The following is a 26,909-nucleotide window of genomic DNA, read 5'->3' on the forward strand; positions in this document are numbered from 1 at the left end:
CGGGTGCGGCGCCCTCCCGCCCTCTGGCCCCGCCCCCGCGCAGCCCACGGGCCCCGCCCACCCGTTGACCCCGCCCCACGCGCACGCCAGCCCGCCGGCGCGCCAGGCCCGGGCGGCGCCGACGCGCTTGGCGGGAGATAGAAAAGTGCTTCTGTGAGCGCCGGCGGCGGCCGCAACCCCTGCGAACAGCGGCGGGACCTGCGGCCACGCTGACGCCTCCTAGCGCGGCCCCGAGGCCGGGAGCGGCCGGAGCAGCCCGCACTTTGACCCCGGCCCGGCTCCCGCTCCGGGCTCAGCCGGCTCGCGGGCGAGCGCGGCGCGGCCCGGGCCGGGGGGATGTCTCGGCGGACGCGCGGGTGAGCGGACCCGGGCGGCTGAGGGGCCCTCCCCACTTCCCCATCCTCAAACCCCATTCCCTCCACCTCGATCTCTACCCCAACCCCATACTCGCCTTGGCCCCTCTGAGCGGGGCGGGGGTGGCGTCCGCAGAAAATTCAATGTCCTGGGTCGCCTGACGCGGGGGACGCGCGCGAACCCAGGGGCTCTCGGGGCCCCTCATTCGGCTCCCCGGGCCTGCTGGGCCTCGGAGTTGAGGCGGGCGGGTCTCTTGGGACCCGGGCCAAGCCCTGCATGATGTCATTTTGTCTCCCGCCTAATTGTGGGGTGGGGGTGGGACGGCGGTGTCAGCTGGAAGGGCCTTTACCGGGGAGGGAGGCGACCCATGCAGAAAGAGATTCTCCAGGTCACAGCGAGCGGGAGGCCGAAGCCTGGAAGACACTTGTTCAAGCCCTTTTGGATTCAGGTTTGCCGGTGGGCATTTCTTAACATCGTGGGAAGCACAGAGCACCCCAAACCCTCTCGCCCGACCTAGGAAGGGTGCTGGGGCGGGGAGGGACTCTTTTGTGACCCACCAGCTGGGTTCCGGGCCCCAGCTCGGTTTAGTTTCGGAGACCTGTCTTCCTGTTCCACATGACGAGTTTGGGGCAGCTGGGGTTGAAGGCGAGGGGAAGAGAGACCGCTGTGTATGAAGACCGCTCTGTCAGCACCCCTGGGGCGGAGGCAGGAACTGCGGTCTCCATTTTATTTATTCCCCCAGAGAATTAATGACAGAGTCGTGCCAGGAACCAGGTCTGTGGGCTCCAGGTCCCTGCCTTACACTTTTGCACCTGGTGCCTGAACTCGGGTTTTCAGCCAGCCTGGGAGTCACGGAGGGCAATGGGTTTCTGCCGTGTGCCCTCTGGATTCATGAGACCCAGATAATCTTAAACTCTCCATCAGGTGGTTTTTGCCTCCTCAGGCCCAGCATATAGACCTGAGAAGCAATCGTTGCTGGCTTTCCCTAGATAGAGTTCTCTCAGCGAGGAAGCATCTTATCCCAGGACAATGCTTAGGCACAGGGTGTGTCTTCCCAGGGCAGCTCCAATTCCCAGGAGTTGTTTTCTGGTCAGGCATTTGTCAAACCTTTTCCTGATTTCTGGTTCAGGAAGTATTACTCCAGGCAACAACCAAAGCCCCAGACAGCCCCTAGGTCCTCTGCCACTTCTCCCCTGGGGCTTAGTGGAGGAACCCTCCCCCTACCAGGTGAGGAACAGGTTCTGCCCCCTGGAACCCCATAACATTCAGTTTGATTTTTGACCACTTGCTGCACCAGTGCCCTACTTCCTGCTCAGCTTCTGACTCACCCCACCTGGAGCAGAGCCCAGCACATGGAAGGGCATAGAAAGGGTGTGTTGGACCTATATGTGGTTGCCACCACTGACTTAACCTCTGCTTTTCCATCTGAGATTATGAGATGAGGACTTGAAGGTGCAGGTTTGGAGCCTGGCTCTGTGGACTTGGCAAGTGTCATAACCCCCATGAGCCTCAATTTCCACATCTAGTAAATGGGGATAATGAGAATGTGTGGGAAGCAGACAGCACGTTGGTGATAGAAGAATATTATCTCACAGAATTCTCCCAGCTGTCTGGGTTGCTGTCCTCATTAAATAGAGTATTGGAGCACCAGAGAGTGTTCCCACAGAATCTGTTTCATTCTGAAGGAACATTTGCTGAACTTCTATTAGGAGCTGGGTACTGAAGAACCAAAGATAGTTTCTGTCAGAATGGAGTCTGGGGGCAGTTGATTTTTAAAACTAGCTTCCTTTTATTAGTATCTTGTAGAATTTTTGCCTCCCACTTTGCGATGGTGGAGGAACCCATGAACTGGGTTGGAAATGGCAGGACAAGGCTGAATTCCAGTTCCTTCTGTGACTGTGTGTATTGCTGGGTTTAGACACCATCCGCCCCTTTCCGACTTCTAAAAAATTTACTTATATTAGCATTTGTTATCGACTAATAGGCAGCAGCTTTGCTTGGTTAGTCATTCATTCCTGTAGCCATTCATTCCCGGAACAAACATTTCTTAAGGTATTTTGGTGCCACCCCCAAAAGGTCCTACAGATTCGGAGGTGGAGCTGACCTCTGTCCATGTTGTCAAGGAGACGGGCAGTTGCAGCCTAAGGGCCTATGTTATGAGACAGGATTTCCAAGGTGCTGTGGGAGTGTAGGAGTGACTAGGAAGATGCTGAGAAGGGGACAGGAACATGGACACAGAAGGAGGACCTCTTTCTTCTTTTGGCACACGGCCTGTGCTTGCCTTCCTTGTTTGGAGATGTGTAGGCTTTTTTCACTTACAAATGCCTGACTTAGGTATGTACCTGACAGAGGTGACCTGATGGATTTGGCGAAAGTGCTTCTGTGAGCACCTGACATCCCTGAGAGTGAACAGCATGATCTCCATTTCTGTAACCACTAAACCTGATAAATAGGAAGGTTTTGGAGCAACTTGGAAAATTACTTGTTGGAAAATAAAAGCATCCAGAATTTTAAGCTTGCTTGTACTTTGATTTTTCCCTCTGTAAACTAGGCTTGTCTGTTGGCAAGGATTGACAGGGGTTATGCAAAAACGGACATAGTTACTGAGATAATGTTTTAAAAATATTTTTCTCAAGTAACCAATATTTCTTAAAATCCTGGTGCTTAATAATTACATACTTTTATCATCAGCTTAATCCTTAAAATATCCATGCAAGTTTAAAAAATTTTGTTACGGAAAAGAAAATATTAACTTGGTGTCTGGTACTGAATATTATAATGTTCTTGATAAAGTCTTAACTTTTTTTCTTGTAGCTTTTGAAATCATTAGGGTGTTACTGAAAATAAAAGAATAAAGAAAAAAATAGCCCATAACCCCATTTCATTAAATTTTTTTTTTAAAAGGAAGAGATGGAAATACCTACATTTTACCTACAATAAAAGCCTGCCTCTCCAAAACCTTTGGCTGCTGCCTCCACTGTCCATCCATTGTGTAGCATCAGGTGGAGACACATGTGCGTGACCTTTAGCTTGTTCTTCCTGCAGTGAGGAGCTGGATGAGCTACACTACCAGGACACAGATTCAGATGTACCAGAGCAGAGGGACAGCAAGTGCAAGGTCAAATGGACCCACGAGGAGGTGAGTGACACTGAGGGGCACTTGTGGGGCGTGGGGGTGATGGCAGCGGAGGGGCTGGACTGCGACTGAGCCTGGGTTGTGTCTGCCTGATGCCCAAATGGTGCGATGAAGAGGAGGAGGCGGTGAAAGAAGCAGATGGGCCCTCTGGTTCTCCCTGATGCATCTCAGAGCATTCCTGGGCACTCCCAATATTGAGGACTCTTGAGGGTATGTGCCTCTCAGACCTCAGGGCCAGCAATTAATGTTGTGTCTGTTGGAAGCTGGCATGTTCTGCATCATGGACATTAATTGTGCTTCGTGTCCTTTAACTGCTAGGAGGTTTAGCAAAATCTGCAACCCTTCTTCATTATTATTTTTAAAAAAGTAATTGTATTGTGTCTGTGATACCGAGCTCTGTTCTTTAATCAAGTTTATGGAAATATAATTTATATACAATCAAATGCACCTTTTAAAAGTGAACAGTTCCAGCAGTTTTGACAAATGTATATCACCCATGTAAGCATCACCCTGATTATCCCCATAAGTTCCCTTTATGGTCCATCTTTCCCAACTCCAGGCAGTCACTGATCCAATGTCTCTTCGATTCGTTTTTCCTGTTTTTGAATGTGCTATAAATGAAATCACACAACTGTACTTTATTTTTGTCTAATAAAGCTACTTTTTTGGCTAAAGAAGTAGAACCAGAGAAAGGTTTAGAGATGTGTTCAAGATTGCCCAAGAAAGCCAGCAGTCAAGACCAGAAAGCCAGGTTCCCTGGATCCTAATACAGGGCACTTGCTACGATGACCTGCTGCCTTTGTTTCACCTCATAAACACTTCGAAAATTATTGTGGAAATTATTATGAAAATGGAACAGAGAAAACCTAAGAGAATACAAAGTATGTTCCTACAATTTCTGTTCTTTTCCCATTGATGTTATCAGAATATTAAAAAAAACTTGGAGGTGTGTGCATAGATAAGGAAGAAGGGAGGCTTATAGTTAATGGATATTGTAGGGAAATTGCCTTTTCCTCAGGCTGTAATTATTCACATTATGTTTGAATGTATGACAGCTGTATTTTTATCTGACTTCTTTTGTTCAAGCATAATGTCGCATGATTCAGTAATTTGTTCATTTTTTATTGCTGAATATATGGATAGACCATAGTATGTTTCACTTGTTGATGAGCATTTGGGCTGTTTCCAGTTTTTTTGGCTATTGTGGATAGAGCTGTCTGTGTCTTTTTTGAGGATTATGTTTTCATTTCTCTAGAGAGGGTATTTAGGTATGCTCATGGGGTAGGTACATGTTTAGTTTTGTAGATACTGCCAGATCTTTTTCTAATTTTGTTGTACCATTTTAGACTCCTACTAGCCTTCTCTTTTTATTCTGCCTCTGTTTTCATGGATGTGTTTAGTCTTTTTCTTCTCCTTTTTTTTTTCTCCTTACTGTATGAGTTGTAAAACCCTCTTAAATCAGAAAAGCTGTTTCTTCAGAGGACTGCCAAGCTAGACTTTTCTGTTCATCCCACTGTGGACCAGAGACTGTATTTCACTCTTGCAGGCTTAGAAGAACAATCAAGACGGAGTCTCTACTCCAGAGCATCCCTTTGCTTGGGATGGAGAGATAAGACCCGGCACAGGCCGTGGACGTGCCAATGGCCGTCACGGTGCTGGCAGGATTGGCATCCTTTGTGCCCACTATGTTGTCTCTTCTGTCTTACACTAAGCCTCCCAACACGTAGGAGGCACATAAACTTGTCAAAATGCCTTTAGACGTTAAGGTTACTGTTGTCTGAGAGGTTAGGGAAGTTTCATGGGTGAGGATTTGGGAATTCAGTCAGGGAGGTATGCAAAACTATGGATAAGTCAGAATAGGAAACGGGTTGTAGGTGGAGAAAAGCAAGTAGAGGAGCCCCAGTTTGGCTGGAGGGAAATGTCCTTAAAGAGGAAGAATGGTTGGTGTAGATGGAAAGATTGATTAGGGTCTAGTCCCAGAAGACCTTGAATGTTGGGCTCAGAAGGTAGCATGGTTTGGCTGGTATTGTGGAGCCACTGAAGGTTTTTAAAGCAGTTGAGTGACGGTAGCCAGGCTTCAGGGAGCTAATCTGCTGTGGGTAGGGTGGATTTGGAGTAGAGATTTGGGGGCAGCCTGAGCCCGAGGGAGTGGGGAAGGGGGCCATGCTGGGCAGGCAACAAAAGATGGCTGTGAAGGGAACAGGACCAGGACAGTGCGGGAAGGAGGTGACAGGTGGAGGAAGCCCATGGGGTCCAGGAGGAGTTGGAGACGTAACATCAAGTGTCCTCGTCAGTTGTCAGGGAGGACAGTGGTGCTGGAGGGGGACCTGGGGGACATGGGCAGAAGGCAGGGGTTGGCCTCGCCAGGTTGGGTGAGCAGCAGAGGAACGCAGGGTGTCCGGGGCTGGCTGTGTCGGTGTGGGCTGGCTCAGCTACAGGATTTATGGGAACTTTGTCCAGCTGGTGCTGGGCTGTGGCCAGGCTGCAGTTGAGGGTCTGGATTTCTGTGGTGGCCTTTTTTTCTAACTAGGAGAGAGAGAGAGAAAGAGAGAGAGAGAGAGAGAGAGAGAGTGTGTGTGTGTGTGTGTGTGTGTGTGTTAACACCTAACATTAAATTTACCATCATAACCATTTTTAAGTCTACAGTTCAGTAGCATAAAGTATATTGTCATTGTGCAACAGATCTCTAGAACTTTTTCATCTTGCAGTACTGAATCTCTATACCCATTAAATGCTGATTTCCCCTTCTTCTCTCCCCCTAACTCTTGGCAGCCACCTTTTTTACTTTCTGTTTCTATGATTTTGACTGCTTTAGGTTCTTTATGTGAGTGGAATCATACACTGTCCTTTTGTGCCTGGCTTATTTTGCTTAGCATAATGTCCTCAAGGTTCATCCATGTTATATTTTGTAACAGAATTTCCTTCTGTTTTAAGGCTCAATAATATTCCACTGTATAGATATACTACATTTTCTTTATATATATAAAATTAAAAAAATTAATTTGAGGAATACTTTATGAACAGTCAACTACAACGATTAAAGTACAATTCGATGAGTTTCCATGGGCGTATACCATGAAACTACCAGCATCATCACCTTAAAGAACATTTCCATTACCGCAGGCATTTCTTGCTCCCCTTTGCTGTCCATTTCTCCCTCCCCTAACCCCTGACCTCAGATACCACTGACTGTCTTTTTGCCCTTATACCTTAGTTTACGTATTCTAGAAATTCCTATGCGTGGACTCATGCCATGTATGTTTTTTTTATGTCTGGTTTCTTGTCCACATCATAAGTATATTGAGATTTTGTGTTGCGTGAATCAGTAGTTCATATTCAGGGGAACATTTTAACAGTTGTTTTCCCTTCTAAGTGCTCTTGATTCTGCCCATGATCCCCCATCTCCAGTGCTGAGTCACTGTCATCTCTGGCCTGGGTGCCTGTAATGGCCTTCTCTCATCCATTCTGCCCTCCTGTAGCCCCTCTTCCTGCAGCTGCCAAAGTGAGGTTCATAACAAGCACGTTGTCGGACCGTGACCACCTAGTGCTCTAACGCATTAGTGGATTTGCATGATGTAGGAGGCCGATCTAACCCTGTGTGTGGTCTGGCCCCTTCCGTCCCCTCCAAAATCCTCTTGCATCCTTCTCACTTCCTTCATGCATTCTAGCCTTCCTAGACTTCCTTAGAGCCTGTCTCTTAGTCCCCTGAATAGGCCTCACCATCGACCTCGCCATACCCCCAGCACAGGGCGGCTTTCCTTTTGTTTGCAGGAGTCTTTGACGAGCATCTGCTTCCCTCTGCGCCCATCATAAGTCGGGGCAGCTCTGTTGCAGCCTGCTGCCATGCTTAGCACATAGTAGGCGCTCACTTTGTGGCTGAATGGATGAGTGAGGCTGCTCCTTTTAGCAGCTGCTTTCTTATTATACATGTGTGAGCTGAGCCCTCTGTCTTTCTGGCTTTGGCAGGACGAGCAGCTGAGGGCCCTGGTGAGGCAATTTGGACAGCAAGACTGGAAGTTCCTGGCTAGCCACTTTCCCGTGAGTACAGCCCCTCTGTGGCACCCTCCCTGAGAATAGTGGGCCTGGGACAGACTTTCAAGGAGAAGAAAGGGGAGTTCCTTACCAACCCTACCCCCCACACCACCCGCCAGCTCCCTCAACAAAGCAGCCTTCCAGCCTTCCTAGACCCTTTTTTCCCAAACTGGAATCTGAGGCACCCTGGTACAAGCATCTCCACATGGCAGCTTCTGTGTGCCTGTGGGTCTTAGGCTCTGTGATCATGCGAGCAGATCAGTGGCTTATTTGCATTTCTTCCTGCAAGTCAGGAGTGAGTTGGTGCTCGGTTTCTCAACCGTGAGACTGAAACTGAGCGGGCTTCATGATGAGGCCCATGCAGAACTAGCTGGTGCCACCCCATCTGGCATTTAGAGCCTCCTGGTGATGTGGGTCCCCCGTCCGATCCCCCACCCCTAGCACTGCAGGCATCTACCCTGGCAGGAGCTGCTGTCTGGCTTACTTCCTGGGTCACTCAGGCAGCCTAGGGCCCAAGTCACCAGACCCTTCTGCCCAATTCCTCATCTTTCCCTCCTTCATGTGATTTGAAACCTTCAGGGAAATAACCACTCTCCCAGAAGCAGGCAAGGATCCCTGACATAGTCCGCAGGCTGGTATGGGGCAGCCCCCTTGTGGCAGGGGTGGCAGACAGTGGCTTCCCCCCAGGTCCTGAGTTTTCCTGGTCCCATCGTGCCCTCTTGTAGCAAACGGAAACCATGCTGTTCTGGCATGTGGGTGTGTAGTGTGTGATGGTGCAGGGGACAGAACAGAACCCCTCTGAGGTGTCCCCTGAGCTGCAGTCCCCAGAGCCCAGTCCAGGGTCACCATCCTAGGAGTTCTCACAGATGCCTGTTCTCTTCCCAGAACCGCACTGACCAGCAGTGCCAGTACCGGTGGCTGAGGGTCTTGAATCCAGACCTCGTCAAGGGGCCATGGACCAAAGAGGAGGACCAGAAGGTAGCTCCCGGGACAGTGCCTCAGGGTCTGAGGCTGCCCTTGGGGTTGGCTGGGTTGTCCAGTTGAACCTTGGATGTGTGACATCCCACTGGTCAGTTGGTCGGCCGTACCTCCCAGGGTGTGGTGAGGCACCGCCCAGTGAAGCTGCTGGGATGGGGGAGGGGCAGGTCCTGCTGGCCTCATAGCAGCTTTTCTCCCAAGGTCATCGAGCTGGTCAAGAAGTATGGCACGAAGCAGTGGACACTGATCGCCAAGCACCTGAAGGGCCGGCTGGGGAAGCAGTGCCGTGAGCGCTGGCACAACCACCTCAACCCTGAGGTGAAGAAGTCCTGCTGGACGGAGGAGGAGGACCGCATCATCTGCGAGGCCCACAAGGTGCTGGGCAACCGCTGGGCCGAGATCGCCAAGATGCTGCCAGGGAGGTGAGCCGCCTTCTGGGGCCAGGGCGGGCAGGTGAGGGCACCCACTGGCCTTTAGGGGGGTGTTCCAAGGCCCAGTCTGAGTTCTCTGGAGTTGTTCACTTTTCACAGAAGCAAATGAATCCTTCAGATTCTTGTCTTTGGGGGCATGGGTCTCAGCTGCCGGGAGTCTGAGCAGGGTAGGGAGGGGGTCCTGGGAGCCCCCCATTCACTGTGCAGATTCTCATCTGGTCCCCGTTTCAGCTCTGTGTGCCATCCTCCCTCTGCTGTGGCCAGGATTGCCTGGTCATTTTTTTAAAGAGAATAGGTGTCTTTCTTCCTGCCTGTGAGATCAGGGCCAGGATCTGGATGTCTGAACCACTGCTGTTTTTTCACCCTGCTCCTCAGAGGGCCTGATCCTTCCAAGCTCTCGGCCTCTTGGGGTTCTTCAGGGAGCGTCTGGATGACTTGGCTCCATTCTTGCTGGAATCTTCCCCCAGGGTCACCTTCCAGTCTCCTGAGTTGCTTACTGCTCTCCTAACTGCTTTCCATTTTCTGGCAACTTACAGAAATTTCTCACATGCTGCTATCTTCTACCCTGCTATCTTTGTCCACGTGCATTTTTACCGTATTTTATTTTTAATCCTTTCTTTGCCATGGCAGTGCAGTCCTGAGAGGGAGCAGGATAAAATGCCAGATGGTCTTTCCCTTAGAGTCTGGAATCATCTACTTCCAAAACTCAAACCAGAATGTGTTATCCTTTGGGTGTTTCTTCTCACACTTGGGTTGGAGACTCAGCCCTCTTCCCATGTGGCCAGTCTGGCCCAGCTAATTCCACCTGCCTTGCCTTGATCCACTGTCACCCTTGCTGACCCTTTTGGCTTTAGCTGCTCCACCCTCCTGTCTCAGACATGGTGAACTCACTTCTGAGAGCATCCCTGTGCTTCCGTCAGCCTGGACGCCTCTGCCTTGTGCCCGTCATGTAGTCAACATGCTCTCATCCTTCAGTCCTCGGTGGGGGTGTTACTTCCTCAGGGAAGGTTTCTCTGTTCTTCCCGACTGTGGTCGGTCCCTGGCCATCTCCCAGTAGTGCCCAGGCCCCTGCCAGGTCAGTGCTGTATCCTGACGGCCTGCAGTGGGAGTGATCAGAGTTATAGACCCTCCCTTTAGACTGGGATAAAGTCAAACTGTTATTTTCTGTTCATAGTTCAAGAGAAAAGCACTCTGCTCAGATCCCCAAAGAAGGCAGTGCCTTTGTGTGTTGGCACTTCTCCGCTGCTGTAGACCGCTGTGCTCTGGCACAGCTGTGCCCACCCGTGCTGCTCACTGCTCTGCTGCTCTGTCATTCCTTCTGCACTACTCTGCTTCACACTCCGGTGCCTTCCTACTGCTCTGCTATCCCGTCCTTCTGTCCTGCTATACCAGTCTGCCTCCACCTCCACACTTCTCTGCACTTCTCTACCCCTGTGCTCAACTCTGCTTCTATAGTGTTATACTGCTCTGTGCTTTATGTGACTATGTATGTTTTCTCTTTAATATTCAGCAAGTGATGGAGGATGAAGTAGTCTGCTTCTCCAGATAAACCAAGGTTTAGAGTGGACAGTAGTGGACCCTCTGCCTCTAGCTCTGCCCTCTTCGGCCATTTGTCTCCCTTAGGAGGTGATCAGGGCTTCTGTTCTAGGTCACTGAGCCTCAGGACTGGGGCTGGCAGCCAGCAGCTTGCTTATGGTTTCTACAGATGCAAAATGAGCAGGAAAGGGCATGAGAGTTCCCAGAACATGTCAGTGTTATGCTTTTTACCCTGTAGACTGAATAAAACCTTTGCTTATTTCTCAGACATGTATAGAAATGCTCAGAAAATTGTTCTGGGTTAGAAGCATGTCACACTTCATCTTACAGCTGAGAGACCTTAGAGTTCCTCAGGTTGAACCCTTATTTACGGAAGTGAGAACTCAGGGAGGCTAGTGATGTGCTTGGTGGTGCACGGGCCACCGGGCTGGGGTCAGAGCTCTCCTGTTGGCCCCTGCAGGACGGACAATGCTGTGAAGAATCACTGGAACTCCACTATCAAGAGGAAGGTGGACACCGGAGGCTTCCTGAGTGAGTCCAGAGACTGCAAGCCCCCCATGTACTTGCTGCTGGAGCTGGAAGACAAGGATGGCTGCCAGAGTGTCCCCTCCGCGGAAGGCCAGGTGAGCTGGGCTGGGCGTGGCTGGCTTGTTTTCACATATATCCGACACCATCTCATCAACACTGCTTCTCTCTTTTCACCTGTTCCACAGCTGTTCATTAGCCCTGTCACAGGATCTCTGTGTGGCCACGTGTCTCTCACGAGGGTCTCTCCCTGTGACACCCGTGCCCACGCCTGGCGCTCATATGCCCACAGGTGAAGGTTGCCAGAGGTGACATCAGATTGAGGGTTAGGTGAGGAGGTCTCAGCCTCCTCCTGTCTGCGTCTACAGCTTCCTTCCTACCTGTTGCTCTTTCCAGCCTTTTCATACTGAAAGCATGTTTGCAATTAAAAAAAGAAATCAGATTTATTGAGGTACAATTCACACACAGTAAAATTCATTATTTTGTGTACAGGTCTGAGTCATTACAGAAACGGTCATGTAACCACCACCACCATCAAGACACAGAGCATTTCCATCACCCCCCAGATTCTCATGCCTTCTCCCATCCTTAGCCCCTGGCACCCTCATCTGTTTTCTGTCTCTGTAGTTCCAGACAGTCACATAAATGAGTCATATGGTGTTAGGTTCATAATTGTCGACATCTTCCACCCCACACCCTGGAGCACACTTTTCAAAAAAACTGAAGTATAGTCGATTACAGTATAATATTATTGTCAGGTATTTATTGCTATTTTTAAACTATGTCTTATGATTCATTCTTAAGAAATGAAGGGGGGATTGAATAGCTCAGTGGTAGCATGCCTGTTTAGCATGCATGAGGTCCTGCATTCAATCCCCAGTATGGATTGGAGATTAACGAATAAATAAATAAATAAACCTAATTGCCACCCCCACCCCCCAAAATGAAGATTTGGAGCCCATGGGTCAGTGTGAAGATATGATAGTGCTGGGTACATGGCTGGTGACAAGCTTCGTCTACACTGTTTTCCAAGGTTTTCTGTACTTGTGAACTACTGAATAATCCTTTTTAACACTACCCCTTCCCTTTCGAATGAGCTAGATAATAACTTGTTCACTGCTCCAGTTCTTTTACAGCACCCTGCTGGAGCATTATATAATGTTTTTGCCTCTATTTCCTGATTTTTCAATTTCAGAGACTATCGCTTGATTCCCAGATATGAAAGCATCTGTAGGGTGACGGTTGAGAAAGGTATAAAGTGTAAAGTAGGATGACTTCTTCCTCCCGTCTGGACTCCCCACGCATCCCCTCACCAGAGTTCACTTCTCACGGTTTCTCATGTGCTTAAGTAAGATATTTTCCAGGCTTTTACTTCTGATTGAAGAAAAAGCACCCATGCCAGAAGGAGGAAACAGTGGGCAGCAGCAAACACGGAGAAGTGGTCTTTCAGGATAGGGCAGAGTGGACAGTAGTCTCTGAAAACCCTTTCTGCTGAAAGTCATTTTCTTGACTCTTGTTCTCACCCCTCTGACACTTAGTGTCTGGAAATTTGGCCCTGCTGGGTCAGGAGGAGCCCCAGAGGGGGATCCTGAGCAAACTCTGGTCAGCCTAATGTGGGTTTCAGATTCACCCATTCCTCTCCAGTGTCATTTTAATGGTTTTATTGTGCTGTTAATTTATTTAATTAAGGTTTTATCCGACTTTTTGTTGTTAGAAACAAAACTTTAATGATTGTCCTTGTAGCTCAGAAGATCCTTTGCTCAGTTATTTCTTGAGAAATTCTTCGAGATGGATAGATACATTCTTTAAAAATTTTAATAGACTTTTTTTGCTAGATTTTGCTAGTTTTTTTTTTTTTTTTTGATTGCCTGCCAGAAAATATTTGTCTCTTTTGTATCTATGGGACTACCTCATTGGTCAGGGCTTGCAATTATTAATTTTATCCTGTGCTTCAGAAGTAATACACAGTCATTGTGGGATTAGAAACTTTAACAGAATTGAACAGTGCTGAAGGCCAAGTCTGTAAATCTCAACTTCCAGAGAGAACTGATATATTATTTAATATATTTGCCAATATTTATTACCAAGGGTAATAAGTGTAAAATGAAATTATATCTTACCGTCTTATAAATTTCTTTTTCTACTTAAATCTTCCACGTTGTTATGTGCATGCAGATTTTTACACCATTCCTGAATCTGTCGTATCTTATCTTGTCATTATCACCTATTGATGAATGACTGTCACCATTTCCATCAGTATGACTGTCACCATTTCCATCAGCATGCTGCAGTGATCATAGTTCAAATTCTTTGTACATATACCTATTTATGTGGTTAATTTTACAAGTGTGGAATGCTTGTGCTGTAGGAAAGGGAAATGTCATGGCAATAATGGCTACTAATTGGGCTGAGTGGTTTTCACATAGTCGTTGATCTGTGTAACCTCCCTGCTCAGTGTCCTCATTTTATAGGCAAGGAAACTGACCCTCATCAGACCGCTGGCCTGAGCTGGGAAATGGCAAAGCTCTGTCTGCATCTAGAGCCCGTGTCCTCTCACCTATTCCCTGGTGCCCTGCCATTAACATGGGACCCTGCTCCTGGATCTCGACCAGGCCTTTGTTAGTCACATGTACTGTTTTCAAGGGTCTGTCGGGTTAACATGTCAAGCTTGTTTCCAAGGTTCTGCCTGGAGAGCTATTGCCACAAATGATCTCTGTTTTTTTCTGTCACAAAATTAGTATCCACTCATTTTTCAAACTTTCATTTTGAAATAATAGTAAGCATTAGGAAAAGTTGCAGGAAGAGTATTCCCATATACACTTTATTGTCTTCACTAATTTTGAATATTTTCCAGATTTGCTTTTATCTTTCTCTATATACGTATTTTTTTAATCTGAGCTATTTGAAAGTTGGTTCCATGTATTGTACCTTTTATGCTTTAATATTTGAATGTGTTTTTTCCAAAAATAAGGACATTCACCTATGTAACCAAGGAATGTAGTTGGAATTTAGCATTGGTTCCGGACTTTTAACTAATCTGCCATCCAGATTCCATTTTTTCTGCCAACGATCCAATCCAGGATTAGACATTGTGTTCGTTGTCATATCTCTTCCATCCACTTTTATCTGGAATGGGTCGTCAGCCTTTCTTAGCCTTCCATAATCCTGATTTTTTTGAAGTATACACTAAGGCCAGTTATGTTATAAACTGTGTCTCAGTTTGGGTTCACTGGAGTTTCCTTATTATTAGATTTGGGTTGTGCATTTTTAGCTAGAATATGGCATAGTTTACATCTCTTAAGGAAAAAGCCAAGCCTTGTGCCCTGTGTCCCCCAGGGAAGTCTTGTGACCAACTGGCCCCCAGCATTCCCGGCCATGAAGGAAGAGGAGAGCAGTGAGGAGGAGGCCGCGGCAGCTGCCCCTTCCCAGGAGCAGGATCCTGTCCCCGCAGAGCTGGATGGAGTGCGGACACCAGAGCCCCTGGAGGACTTCCCCAAGCGTGAGGACCAGGAGGGCTCCCCACCAGAGACCAGCCTGCCCTACAAGTGGGTGGTGGAGGCCGCAAACCTCCTCATCCCTGCTGTGGGGTCCAGCCTCTCTGAAGCCCTGGACTTGATCGAGTCGGTAATGTTGGTCACAGCGCGTCCCAGTGGGCCCAGAGCACCCCCAGCAGGGAGTGCTTTTCTCCATAGGCAGACGTCCTTCTGCTCACTCCTTGTCTCTCTGACATGGCCGAGGCAATCCGAGTGCCTGGCCCAAAGCCTGGGCCTGGCGACACCAAGATAGTTGCCATGCAGTCCCTGCCCTCGGGGAGCTTCTGACTCACCTGTACAGCACGGATGGGCTTGGAGGGCTCCCCGGCAGAAGTGGCGCTACAGAGTCCTCAAGGGTGTTTGGGAAGGGTATTTGAGACCAAAAACAGCAGAGGAGAGGGTGGTGTTTGCAGCAGCACAGATGATTGGGTGTCCCTGGTGAGGGCCCTGGGAAGTGCCAGGGTTTGGGCCTGGGGATGGAGAGGTGAGTGGGGATTACGCACTCTACCTGCTGCTCTATCTGCATACCTTGGGGGCTGCTCCAGCTGTGGGTTGTGCCCTTTGGGGAAAAGTACCCTGATGGAGGTTGCACCTCTGGGTATGACCACCCAGCTCTGTCAGCCAGCCCTGTGATGTGGAGTGGGTTTCAGGAAGTGGTGAGCAAGAAGCCAGCATGGAGGGCAGTGAGGTTCAGTGGGCGGTGTCCACACTCTCCTTCCCACTTGTGCTTCTCCTGACTGGCTGAGAATAATGACACTGTTTATTGAACATCTGCTAAATGCCAGGCTGTGGCTTAACGTATCCCACATGGTATCCTGTGAGGGGTGTCCTTTCTGTGTTTTGTAGATGAGACTGGGGCTCAGAGAGATCAAGTAGTGTACCCAGGGTCACACAGTGAGTAAGGTACAGTGGTCTTAACTAACCGTCGTGCTGTGCTCCACTGTCCTGCCCAGTGAGGAGTTGGATGGTAGAGTCAGTCTCGGGAGGGCCTCTGCTCAGATCCTCTGGCTCTGGGTCTCACCTCTTGTCCCTGGTGGCTGGGACTATGGTGTCCCCTCCATTCCATGGGATGCCAGGGTGGTGATGTGTTCCTCAACCTGTTCAGCAAGTAGCCCCAAGGCCACCATGGGCTGTCCTTCCTTTGGGCTCTGGTGGGAGGGTTGAGGTGAGAGTGGGCCCACTCTGTGTCCCGCACTTCATTGTTGCCTCCCTCCATCCTCAGACTGTTCTCTGGAGCACCCTCTGGCTGCCAGGCCCAGTGCTTCTTTAGTAATAGTAGTATCTAACTTCTGAGTGCCTGCCACATGCCAGGCTTATTACTTGGTACCTCTCTGTATGCTCTCAGTCCTTTAACAGCCTGTGAAGTGGGTGGTGGACTCATCTCAAGCTCAGAGCATCACACAGCCGGTGAGTGCCGGGGCCAGGAGTCAGGCCCTGCTGTCTGGGTCTAAGCTCTGGTTCTCTTGACAGTGACCTTCAGTAGCTGACAGGAAATTCCAGTATTTGCAGAAACGCTGCCGACTGCCTTTCCAGCAGGCAGTCCTTGTCACATGTGCTCTGGTCTGTTAGATGCCATCAATTTTGGGGCCTTTTCGATGTCAGGGTTGGCTTCTGGAAGGTGGGCCTGGATTCAGCACTGCTGAGCTGGCCTTCACCCTTAGGAATTGACTTGCCAGGTTTCTGGGAGCCCCAAGGACCAAAAATCACCACTAGGAACTGGGTCTATTCAGGGGACCAAAGTGGAAACTTCCATCTCCAGAAGCCCTTTGACTGGGTTGTAATTTACTGGGCAAAGGCAGAAAGACCTGGGCGCCTCTCAGAATTGCTCTTAGAAGCTTAGTGCCCTCGGGCTGATGACACCTCCTCTGGTCTGGCTCCCTCAGTGTGAGAGGGGACAGCAGTGCTTCTCTGGCAGGGTGACTAGGGGGCTGGAAACAATTCAGGTGAAGCACCCAAAGAGGCACCGTGATTGACAGGGTTGTGGAGCACAGAGGGGCCTCCTCTCTGGGAGCATGGCTGGCAAATGAAGGCCCATGACTTCTACTTCCAGCTCTCTTTTAAGGAAGTAGCTATAAATGCAGGAGATTCATGTCCAAGATGTTTATAAAGATGTTTTCTTCCTTTTTCTTTAATGGAGGTACTGGGGATTGAACCCAGCACCTCGTACATGCTAAGCATGCACTCTACCACTGAGCTATTACCTACCCCCTAAAGATACTATTTTTAATTTTTGAGAATTAGTGGGGGAAACCTAGTGTCCTACAGAAGGGGAATAATTAAGTAACATATTCAAATGAAGGAATATTTTGCAGCCATGACAATTATTATAAGTGACTTTTTTCCACTATAACAACAACTAATATTTAATGATAGTAAACATTAAACTCATGGATAATAGAAGGAGGTACTATCGTTATTCTAGCTTTAGAGAAATTTTAAGTGGAAAAAGAAATGATACAGAAATGATTTGCACTAAAGTTAAAAACATTGAAAATATTAAATATTTAGAGACGTGGTAATTTTTAAAGATATGCATTAGGATGGTAAATAACCAAATTCAGGTAGTGGTTTTCTGTGTGCGGGAGACGATGTATCAAGTGGACCTGGAGCTTTAGTGATAAGGTTTTATTTCTCATGCTTACTGGTGGGTATCCGAATATTCTCTGTATTTTTCTTTGTACTTTTTGTATGTCCTAAAAATAGACAGAACAGTTTTGTAAAGAACAGTAAGAGGCCATGCGCACAATATGACTTCAGTTAGGTTTACAAATAGAGACACACAGACTTAGAAGAATCCTTGGAAAGCCAGGACAGTATTAACGATGATCATTCCTGGGCTGTGGGATCACAGTTGATGTTCGTGTGTTTTCCTTTAATGAATGAGTCCTGTCATATGGACTGGTAGAAAAGCAGAGTCATGGCAGTTATTCCTAACCCCCATCTCTGGGCAGGACCCTGATGCCTGGTGTGACCTGAGTAAATTTGACCTACCTGAGGAGCCGTCTGCAGAAGGCAGCATCACCAACAGCCCAGTGCAGTCACAACCATCCCAGGAGCAGCAGGAGCAGCAGGCCCCACCGCCCGGCCAGCCTGCCGCTCCAGTGCCCAGCGTGACCGAGTACCGACTGGACGGCCACACCATCTCAGACCTGAGCCGGAGCAGCCGGGGCGAGCTGATCCCCATCTCCCCTAGCACTGAAGTAGGGGGCTCCGGCATTGGCACACCACCCTCAGTGCTCAAGAGGCAGAAGAAGCGGCGTGTTGCCTTGTCCCCCGTCACTGAGAACGGCGCCAGCCTGTCCTTCCTGGACTCCTGCAACAGCCTTACCCCGAAGAGCACGCCCGTCAAGACCCTGCCTTTCTCGCCCTCCCAGGTGTGTGGACCCCACCCCACCTGCTCTCTGGGCACAGATGACAGCCCCCAAGTGCTCGGTACTGTCCGTTCATTGAGTGTCTGCTGTGCACGAGGCCCTGTCCCAAGTGCTGTGGACGCTGGTGAGCAAAACCAGGCCTGACTCTGCCCTCATGAAGCTTATGCACTGATAGGAAGACCAGTTAATTTAAAAATGACCCAAATGTGATAAATGGAGTGAAGGAGAAGGCTCGTGGTACTTCAGGTGCGTCACCTTGATGGACTTGCTCAGTGGATCCCTGCTGATCTGCCCTGGCCTTTACTCTCTGGCACCTGCGGGTGGGGAGCTCCTAGGTCAGGGTGGACCTCTGTCAGAGAGCAGCCATGTCAGGGGAAGGTCTCAAGGATCTTGCCCCATCCCCACCCCCACAGGTCATCACTTTGTCTTGTTTCCTTTGTCTTCCTGGCAGTTTCTGAACTTTTGGAACAAACAGGACACACTGGAGCTGGAGAGCCCCTCGCTGACATCTACCCCCGTGTGCAGCCAGAAGGTGGTGGTCACCACGCCGCTGCACCGGGACAAGACGCCCCTGCACCAGAAACACGCTGCGTGAGTGCTGTACCCCCTGCCCCGCCTGCACTGGGCCTGCCCCTCCCCCAGCAGTGGCCAGTCTGGCGGGGACAGGATCTCTGGGGAGGGGCACCTTGGAAGAACACCCAAGGCTCTGTTTCAAGAAGGTAGCCTCCTTCTGGTCACCACACCTCTTCCCTTTTTTTCCGTGGAGTCTGGTGCTTCACCTTGGTTCTAACTCTTTTATTTTTTAATTGGATGGTTTTCTAACCTCAGAAGTGGAGAGTCCACATTGCCATGAAAAATTTAATCTCTGCATCTTGTATGAGGTTCAAGTGCAGATCCACTGTGATTGAGTAGCCCGACATGAAGGACGAAAGGGCCCCCGGTTCTCTCCGTCTCTCTGGTGCTTGGTCAGGAGGGATAGCTGTGTCCCTGCCTTTGAGCTTATACAGCACAGTGTGTCACCTTCAAGCCTGTAGGGTTGCTTACCTGCATGCTTCTGTGGGGGTGCTTTCATGTTAAGTTTACTTCCTTGTGTCATCATGAGTCTTCAATTCGAGGTAGAGAGAGTTGCTTAACTGGCCTTCTGCTTATTAAGTACATTTGCTGGGGGAGAAGCATTGCTATTTGTATTTCACGAGTTAAGCTGTAATTCAGGAATCAGTTCAGGAATCTTACCTCTTGTAATGATACATGGTTTTAGGAAAGATGTATGAATCCCTTGGTCAGAAATCAGTCTCTCAATGGTTGATCTAAAATTTAACATAGATAGGTTTCATACAAAATGATTCTCCTTTCAAGCTGAAATCTTGGACTTCAAATCAAAGCTCTTAAACCTATCCTGGAACCAAAAAAAAAAAATTGATACTTGAATACGTTTCATGAGAAATGATTCTCTATTCAAGCCAAAATCCTAGACTTTAAGCTCTTAAAGAGATGGCTGAGACCACGAAAGGAGTCAATACTTCTCTTTCTTTTACCTTCTCATCTGTGTTCCTAATGCGCTGCTGCCGGCTCAGATGTCTCTGTTTTCTTCCACACAAAGAAGCATTTCCAGTGCTCTTTCTTCGTCTGTAGATCCCCATTTCCCTCTGGCAGTATGTATGTTCCTTCTGTCTGAAGATCATCCTTTAATGTTTTAGTGTGGGCCTGAAGGTCATGAGTTCTTCCATGAGTTCTTTTGTGTGTCTGAAAAGTTACCTTAATTTTTGTGAGAGACTTTTGCTGGGTATAGAACTCTAGTTTGGCAGTTTTCTTTCAGTGCTTTAAAGATGTTGCTCTCCTGCCTTGGGGCTCTTGTACTGTTTTATCATCAGTGTTGAACAATTTGACTATGATGTGCTATGATACATTTTTCTTTGTTTCTTATCCTTGGTGTTCACAGAACTGCTTGGATCTGTGGTTTATAATTTTCATGAAATTCAGAAACATTTCAGCCATTATTTCTTTGAATAACTTGTCTGGGCCCTCCACCCTGGGTCCTCTTCAGAGGCTCCACAGTTACACACATTAGGCCACTTGAAGTTGGTCCCACAGCTTACTGATGTTATGCTTATTTTAATTGTTCATTCTTTTTTCCTCTCTATTTCATTTTGGGTAGTTTCTGTTGCTTTGCTTCAAGTATACTGAGCATTTTTCCTTGAGCATATCTAATCTTCCAGTAACCCCATTTCAGGCATTGTTTTCCATCCCTAGAAGTTCAAGTGGATCTATTAAAAGAGCATCCCTGTCTCAAACTTTTCAAACATACGAAATACAACACAGTGGATTGTCTCCTGACTCGCCCACCTGCTGAGTCAGTCCTCTGGCTTACACAGTGACGTTTTTCTCATCTCCATGCAATCTTGTATGTTCCCTTACCGAGTTGGCCTCCCTTAGTTTTTCAATGTTTGTCCTCAGTTCTTACTGACGCTGTGAATTAGAGACGTTTTGGGCGTTTTTCTCACGTTCACGGCAGAAGCTCCGTGTCCCACAGAGATGTTGGATCCCAAGGCTCAGTTCATCCCTTTGAACTGTGGTTCGAACTGTGAGCTGCTCACTTCTGACCAGCGCTAACCTGTCTTTGCTCATCCTTACAGAGGGGACCCCTGTGTCCTGTGTGGGAGATAAGGATTTGGGAAGAGGTTGTGGATCCCTGTGTAATCTCTCAGGCCCCAGGAAGGAAAGAAAGAATGGTCTGCACTTGTCCTAGCTTTTTATCTCCCATGGGGTGGACAGCAGGCTGAGCAAGTGGCTGGAGTGACGGCCCCAGGCAGCAGGTCCAGTTATTGGCCGCTGCACCCAAGCTCCTGGCTACCTGAGGCCTTTCCTGGGTTTCTCTCTGCCAAAGCTTTCCTTCCACATTTCTGCCCCCACTGTGATCATTTTGAGGAGACTTGGGAAAAGGGTAAGTTAAGCACGTGGTTTGGCCTGACTGTCTCGCTGCACGAGAGAGGTTTGGGAGGGGCGTGGTCTTCTGGATTCCCATCTCCCTCCCCTGCCCCTCTCCCCGGGCCTGAAGTATGGCCACAGGCTGGCCTTGTTTTCTGGGAAATCCTGGTAACAGCAGCATTCTTAGCCGTTCTTCCACCTGCTTGGGTCTCTTGGACCCTCTCTGACTCTTACTGAGGATGGCACTTCCTCTCAGCCCCTTGGTAACTCCCCTTGCGGGTGGGGAGGTGGGTAGGTTGGGGGGAGTGCAATGGGAAGAGAGTGTGCCGGGGGTTGCCTCCCTGCTGCTAAGGCCAAAGGTCAGGCGGAGGGCGTGGGAGTCCCAGGCAGCCTGGAGCAGAGTGGCTGGTGTCTGCCCCCAGCCCCGTCACTCAGCTGCCTCCTCTGTCCCTGGCAGGTTTGTTACCCCAGATCAGAAGTACTCCATGGACAACACTCCCCACACACCCACCCCGTTCAAGAATGCCCTGGAGAAGTATGGACCACTAAAGCCCCTGGTAAGTGCTGTGGCCAGGCCGGTCATCCAGCTGTTCACAGCTCACAGGGCCCAGTCCCTCTGAGAGCCTGTGGGATTCTCCCAGCCACCCTGAGAAGTTGCAGATATCCTAGTTTTATAAACAGAGACCCCGAGGCTAAGTTACCAGTTCATCAGACATTTCCTGAGCACCTACAATGTGCCAGGCAGTGCCGGCTGGTGCTGGAGACACAATGGCATCCTGGTGAAGCTTGGAGTTTGGGATGGTGGAGGCCAACATTAAGAATGTGAATGCTCATAAATGACTACTCAGCACATCTTTATGGTGGGCAGAACACGGGCAGGTGTTTGGATGGAGAACTTGCTGGGGCTGATTTCAGGAAGTTGCGAATTGCTTTTCAAACCTAAGTCTTTTGACCGACTGCAAAACACAGGAAAGCATTCATGGGTGGGCTGGAGATGCCAGCCGGTGGGGGGGGGTGCCTCCTGGGGTTCTTCCTCAGCAGTGTGCACACCACCCTTCTCCCCCGAACTCTTCCCAGTTCACGAGACAGTCTTGCTTTCCCCAGTGGAAGGAGGGCTGGCAGCCTGGGTTTTCTAAGACAGGCAGTGTCTTAGAAACCAACCAGAGGTGGGAGAAAGGCAGGTCGTAGAGAAGCATTCGGCCTGTGGACAAAGCCCGCAACAAGCTCCCCTGCTCACTGCATGGGGTCCAGACGGCGGGATGTGCGCTCCCCATCCTGTGATGGAGCTGGCTGAGTTGCAGAGGTTGCAGGCCAGGCACTAGTCAGCATTGCCCTTTCCTGTCCAGAGTGGGGTTCAGCTCCCAGATACTAAGATGTCTGTATGCTCTCCAGGCAGGTCTGAGAGGGAGAATCTGCCCTTAGTAGTGTGGTTAAAGTACGTGGGGGCTTTTAGAGTGACTCCTCAGGTGTCAGTGTGCCCTGCACCTTCTGCTCCGTAGCTCTCCCTCCCCTAGTCTCTGCCACTGAGGGAGAGAAAGGGAAATGGAATCAGTATCCCTGTTAGTGCGGGACAAAAGGGTGTAGGGTTTGAGTGTGTCCAGGTTCTAACCTCACAGCTGTGTGGCCTTGGGCTGGGCTCTCGCTCTCTCTGAACCTCCGTTACTACCCTGTGGAAGAGACAGCTATTGCCCGGGGCTGTGTGAGGGTTGCTGTGGTAAGGTGGGGATGCTCCTGGCCCACTTAGCCCTCAGTGAGTTGAGGTCAGTGCTTGTTCCAGGCAGGATGGTTAATGGATAATGTGTATGAGGCCAGCGTCCTGGCACCAGGCCTCCTTCCTGCATTGCTTGGGGCAGGCTGAGGTGTGGCCAAGTCTGCCCGCTGCTCCTAAGGCCTGGGTGCAGAGCCTCACACTGGCTATCCCTATCCCTGCCCGTAGCCCCAGACCCCGCACCTGGAGGAGGACTTGAAGGAGGTGCTGCGCTCGGAGGCCGGCATTGAGCTCATCATTGAGGACGAAGTGAGGCCCGAGAAGCAGAAGAGGAAGCCTGGGGTGAGTGGCTGGCAGAGTGGGGAGCCCTTTGCTGCCAGCCTGGGAGGCCTGGGCAGGGGAAGGTGGAGCCATGAGGGCAGGCGAGTGACAGTGAGGCTGGGAATGGGTCCTGGGACAGCTAATAAATGGAAGGCACAGGGGGAAGTGGAGCTACAGCCCCCAGAGTAGTTATCCTTGAAACCAACCAAGCTAAGACCTTGGTGCTTGGGATGCTCCCATCTTCCCCTTTGAACTGGTGCCTTAGTTGTTGGACATTGTGTGGACCCCTCTGAAGTGGACTCTGGACTGGGGCAGGATGGATAGAGCAGGACTGAGAGGTGGTCTCCCTCCTGGAGTTCAGTGAGTGGAGACAGCAGACAAACACCCTAGTGACTCAATACATAGAGCATCAAGGGGGTAGAATGGGCACAAAGGATTTCACGGGAAACCCTTCAGATGGAGCTGGCCAGGACAGTGGGTTCAGGTGAGGTGAGGAGCTGGCCGGGATAGTACTCAGTGACACTAGGGCGCAGAGGGCAGGGCAGGGCCATACTGGGCAAGCCTTCCCACTGCCCCGTGTGTGTTGTTTCCTGACAGCAGACAGCTACGTGTCCCCTTTGTCTTTGTGCTCCTTTCTTCCCAGACACTCTCCTCCAGGGAGAAGGGAAGGTGGGAATGTGCCAGGGTGATGGGCAAGTGGGGAAGATGGGCAGTCAGGCTGAGAGGGACCTGCTGGGCTGGGCCCGTGGGCGTGTAGGTAGAGTGTAATCAGGACCCTCCCTGGCCTGTGTCGGAAGATGGTTCTGAGCCATGATAGCACCTGTTGGGGGAACACTGCTGGGTTGGGGGATGACTGTTAGTCCCAGAGCCCCTCCCTGGTGTTGGAGCTGACCTCTGACCTACTCATATGAGGTGCCGGGGTGGGGTTGGGCATTCCTGTAACAGCCTGTGTCCCGTGGGGTTTTAGGTTTCCATATCCCTCACCTGCAGGTGGATGTTTTAGTTGTAACTTGGCTGTTGGGGAGTGTATTTAGTGTGGTAGAAACTTGGGGCTGTGCTTGGTCCCTTTGGGGATGAGGTTGGGTGGGGGATGGCACTGTCCTCGCTCCTTGTTGTCGCACCTGGCAGGACAGTCTGCCTTGGGTGCAGAGGTGCAGGGTCTGCAGTGGGGCCAAAGTGTCCTGGTCCCTCACTCCTCCCGCAGAAAATCCTTGCCAGCCAGGCCTGCTCAAGGGCTGGCCTGTGCCAAGGCCTGGTTCTGTGACTACAGCGGCTGGAGCTGGCGTCCTCAGGCGCTGTTGGTGACCCAAGGAACCCCAACGCCTGTTCTGACCACACACTTCTCCCCAGCTACGGCGGAGCCCCATCAAGAAAGTCCGCAAGTCCCTGGCTCTTGATATTGTGGACGAGGATGTGAAGCTGATGATGTCCACGTTACCTAAGGCTCTGTCCTTGGTAAGAGGTCTGGGAGAGAAGCCGTCCTGTCAGGCCACCCTCTATTCCCCCAGCTGCTGGGAGGATGGAGTCTCCCTTGGGGCCCTCTGCCTCCAGAGCCATTCAGCCATGGGGAGGACCCTGGAGGTAGAGTTGCCTGGTGGTTCTCGGGCTGAGCTTCCACGTACCAGACTCAGCAGGGAGGGCAGATGGGGAAGATGGAGCTGGGCACTCACCCCTGGCTTCAATCCAGGCAGCCCTGCCTGTGTCTTTCACAGAAAGGTTTATTTGGCAAGAGTTGCATTGCTAGAACACTTTGACCACTGTGGTTCTGGGTCCCAGCACCTTCCTTGCAGTCTGCTTGTGGGGGTGACCCTAGAGAGGGTCAGTGATGTGCTTCAGGGCACAGCCAGGTAATTGGGGCACCTCATCCCTGGCATGGGTGCTGCCCAGTTCCCTGGCCGACCTCAGGAAGGGGGCTGCTGTCTATGCAGAGCCTGGGCCCCAGAAACCACATGCTGTTGATCCTTGTATCTGACAGCAGGGTAAACCCATCTTTCGCTGGCACCTATCAGAGGCCGTGAGGGCACCTGAGGGGATTGTGTGACCAGAGCCTGCAAATATGATGGCTGCTCTCACAGTCCTTGCAGAGAAATCTCTCTCTAGCCAGGGATCCCCGCCAGGCTGGGGACTCAGTGCCCTCCAGCCAGACCTGCAGCCAGTATCGCCTCGGGCAAATAAAATAATTAGCAGAAAGAAAAAAGTTATAGCAAGTGGTTAAGAGCACAGGATGTGGAGTAGGGGACCTGGGGTTGAGTCCTGACACTGGTACCTGGACTCTGGGATCTCTTAGGTCTCCCTGAGCCTTGAGTTCTTTCCTGTAATAAGGCCCAGCAGCCTGTTAGGGAGGGTAAAGGCTGAGCAGAGCCTGGAGGCTGGACAGGCCTGGGGGCGCTTTGTGCAGATCCCTGAGGATGCTGGTGGATGCAGGCACCTCGGCGTGCTCGTGGATGTTTCTGGTCTCAGGAGAAGCTGGAGTATCCTTGTCTCCACCTGGGATGGGGAGGAACCAGTTTCATGTAAAGGGAACCAGCATTATTGGGTATTTACTAGGTGGTAGGCTCTGAAACAGGCACTTTATAGCTATTTAATCTTTAAACGAATTCCCACCTGGAAGGGGAAACAGACTTAGTGAAGTTAATGTCTTGCCCATGATGTCACCAGCCAAGAGGTGGTGGGAAGTACCTACAATTTTGTTTTCTCATTCCCACAAAGAGCTTGTGGCAAAATGGTGAGCTTTTGACTTGGTTTTGGTTTCAGCCGACGAACATCCCACCAGGCTCCTCTGGCCTCACCCCATCAGGCAGCAGAGAGGACAGCAGCTTGCTCAATGAGGGCTTCCTGCAGGCCAAGTCCGAGAAGCTGGTGGCCCAGAAGCCCCGAGGCCACTTTCCAACTCCTGCCCCTGTGAGTGCATCTCCCTGGGGGATCTGCTCTGCTTGCACCCTTCCTACCTCAGGGCCTTTGCACAGGCTTTGCCTCGCCTGATGCTCTTCCGTGGCTCTGCTGCCTGATTAACTTGGGCTTCAGATCTCAGTCCAGATGCCACTTCCTCGGGGAACCTGTGTACTGGAGGACCCCCACACAAGCCCCTCCTTCAAGGCGTGGTCTCACTTGTAATTAAGTCTTTGTCTCTGTAACTTCTGTCCTCGAAGGCAGGGGCTGCCCTGCCTGCTCCTCTCAGCATCTGCAGGTGTCAACCCCTCTCTGCTCCTCAGCAGCCTGGGTGTCTGTAGCTTTTCCTTATATGGAGGCTAGTGCCGCATGGTGGGGAGGGGGGAGGCTTGTGTCCTGGTCTAGCCTCCTTGCTCTACATCTGAGGACTCCCAGACACAGGAGTGGCTTCCCCAGGTCCACCAGAAAGGTACAGTAAAGCACAAAAAGACTTGTGGCTTCTAGAGGGAGGGAGAGTCATAGAAATGTCCCCACCCCTTCCTGGCCAGGGTCACTGGGCTTCCCTGGGAGCATGCTGCCTCTGCCTGGATGGTAACCCTCTTGCCTCCTCCCAGATGACCAGCGCCTGGAAGACAGTGGCCTGCGGGGGGACCAGGGACCAACTCTTCATGCAGGAGAAAGCCCGGCAGCTCTTGGGCCACTTGAAGCCCAGCCACACTTCTCGTACCCTCATCTTGTCCTAGGTGCTTGGCAGTCACGAGCCTGTTCTCATGTTTACAGGGGGCTGGGGGAGACCGAGGCTGGGCTGTGAATTTGAGAATTGCACTCAAATGACTGCCTGCAGGGAACCTTCTGCCGCCAGCCCCTCCCCAGACTGCTCAGGTGGAGACAGAGCAGGGCCACCCACTGTCTTGTCTCCAATACCACCTGCAGCTGCGGGCGGTTCCTGGTGCTAATAGAACAAAGTCCCACCCCTGAGCCGACCCAGTCCTCTCCCCAGTGCCACAGGGAGCCCAGTTAGCTTCTCTCAAGCCCATCAGGCCTGGCCTCATCTCAGACCCCTACTTAGGACAGGGGTCTTGGCCAGCTTGCTCCTTCCTTCAACCTGTTGGTACATTTTCTTGAAAGAATAAAATTGCCTTTCTCCTGTGCTCTGGACCCCACCTTCCT

At 50.5% G+C, this 26,909-nt stretch overlaps 1 protein-coding gene across 2 annotated transcripts; it reads left to right on the forward strand.

Annotated features, from left to right (window-relative positions):
- Positions 1 to 102: 102 nt before the first annotated feature.
- Positions 103 to 26,890, forward strand: MYBL2 (MYB proto-oncogene like 2). 2 transcript variants are annotated; one of them, XM_074347311.1, is made up of 14 exons: positions 103 to 356; positions 3,400 to 3,493; positions 7,457 to 7,528; positions 8,408 to 8,500; positions 8,702 to 8,922; positions 10,928 to 11,090; positions 14,329 to 14,616; positions 17,477 to 17,899; positions 18,348 to 18,487; positions 21,279 to 21,378; positions 22,758 to 22,871; positions 24,201 to 24,305; positions 25,605 to 25,751; positions 26,354 to 26,890. In XM_074347311.1, exons 1-14 carry the CDS (start codon positions 337 to 339, stop codon positions 26,480 to 26,482), a joined length of 2,109 nt encoding a protein of 702 aa, XP_074203412.1. In that variant the 5' UTR covers positions 103 to 336; the 3' UTR covers positions 26,483 to 26,890. The 2 variants fall into 2 exon arrangements, with proteins under 2 accessions (XP_074203412.1, XP_045375316.1); XM_045519360.2 differs by lacking the exon at positions 103 to 356 and adding an exon at positions 707 to 810.
- The last annotated feature ends 19 nt before the right edge of the window (positions 26,891 to 26,909 follow it).

The sequence above is a fragment of the Camelus bactrianus genome, chromosome 19 (assembly GCF_048773025.1).
Source record: "Camelus bactrianus isolate YW-2024 breed Bactrian camel chromosome 19, ASM4877302v1, whole genome shotgun sequence".
NCBI classification, from domain to species: domain Eukaryota; kingdom Metazoa; phylum Chordata; class Mammalia; order Artiodactyla; family Camelidae; genus Camelus; species Camelus bactrianus.

Bases quoted from the DNA above. Each gene is read 5' to 3' on its own strand.
- MYBL2 (XM_045519360.2), top strand. From the start codon at position 722: ATGCAGAAAGAGATTCTCCAGGTCACAGCGAGCGGGAGGCCGAAGCCT. The intron at 7,529-8,407 runs GTGAGTACAGCC...TTCTCTTCCCAG, and splicing joins TCCTGGCTAGCCACTTTCCC to AACCGCACTGACCAGCAGTG. The intron at 11,091-14,328 runs GTGAGCTGGGCT...TGTGTCCCCCAG, and splicing joins TCCCCTCCGCGGAAGGCCAG to GGAAGTCTTGTGACCAACTG.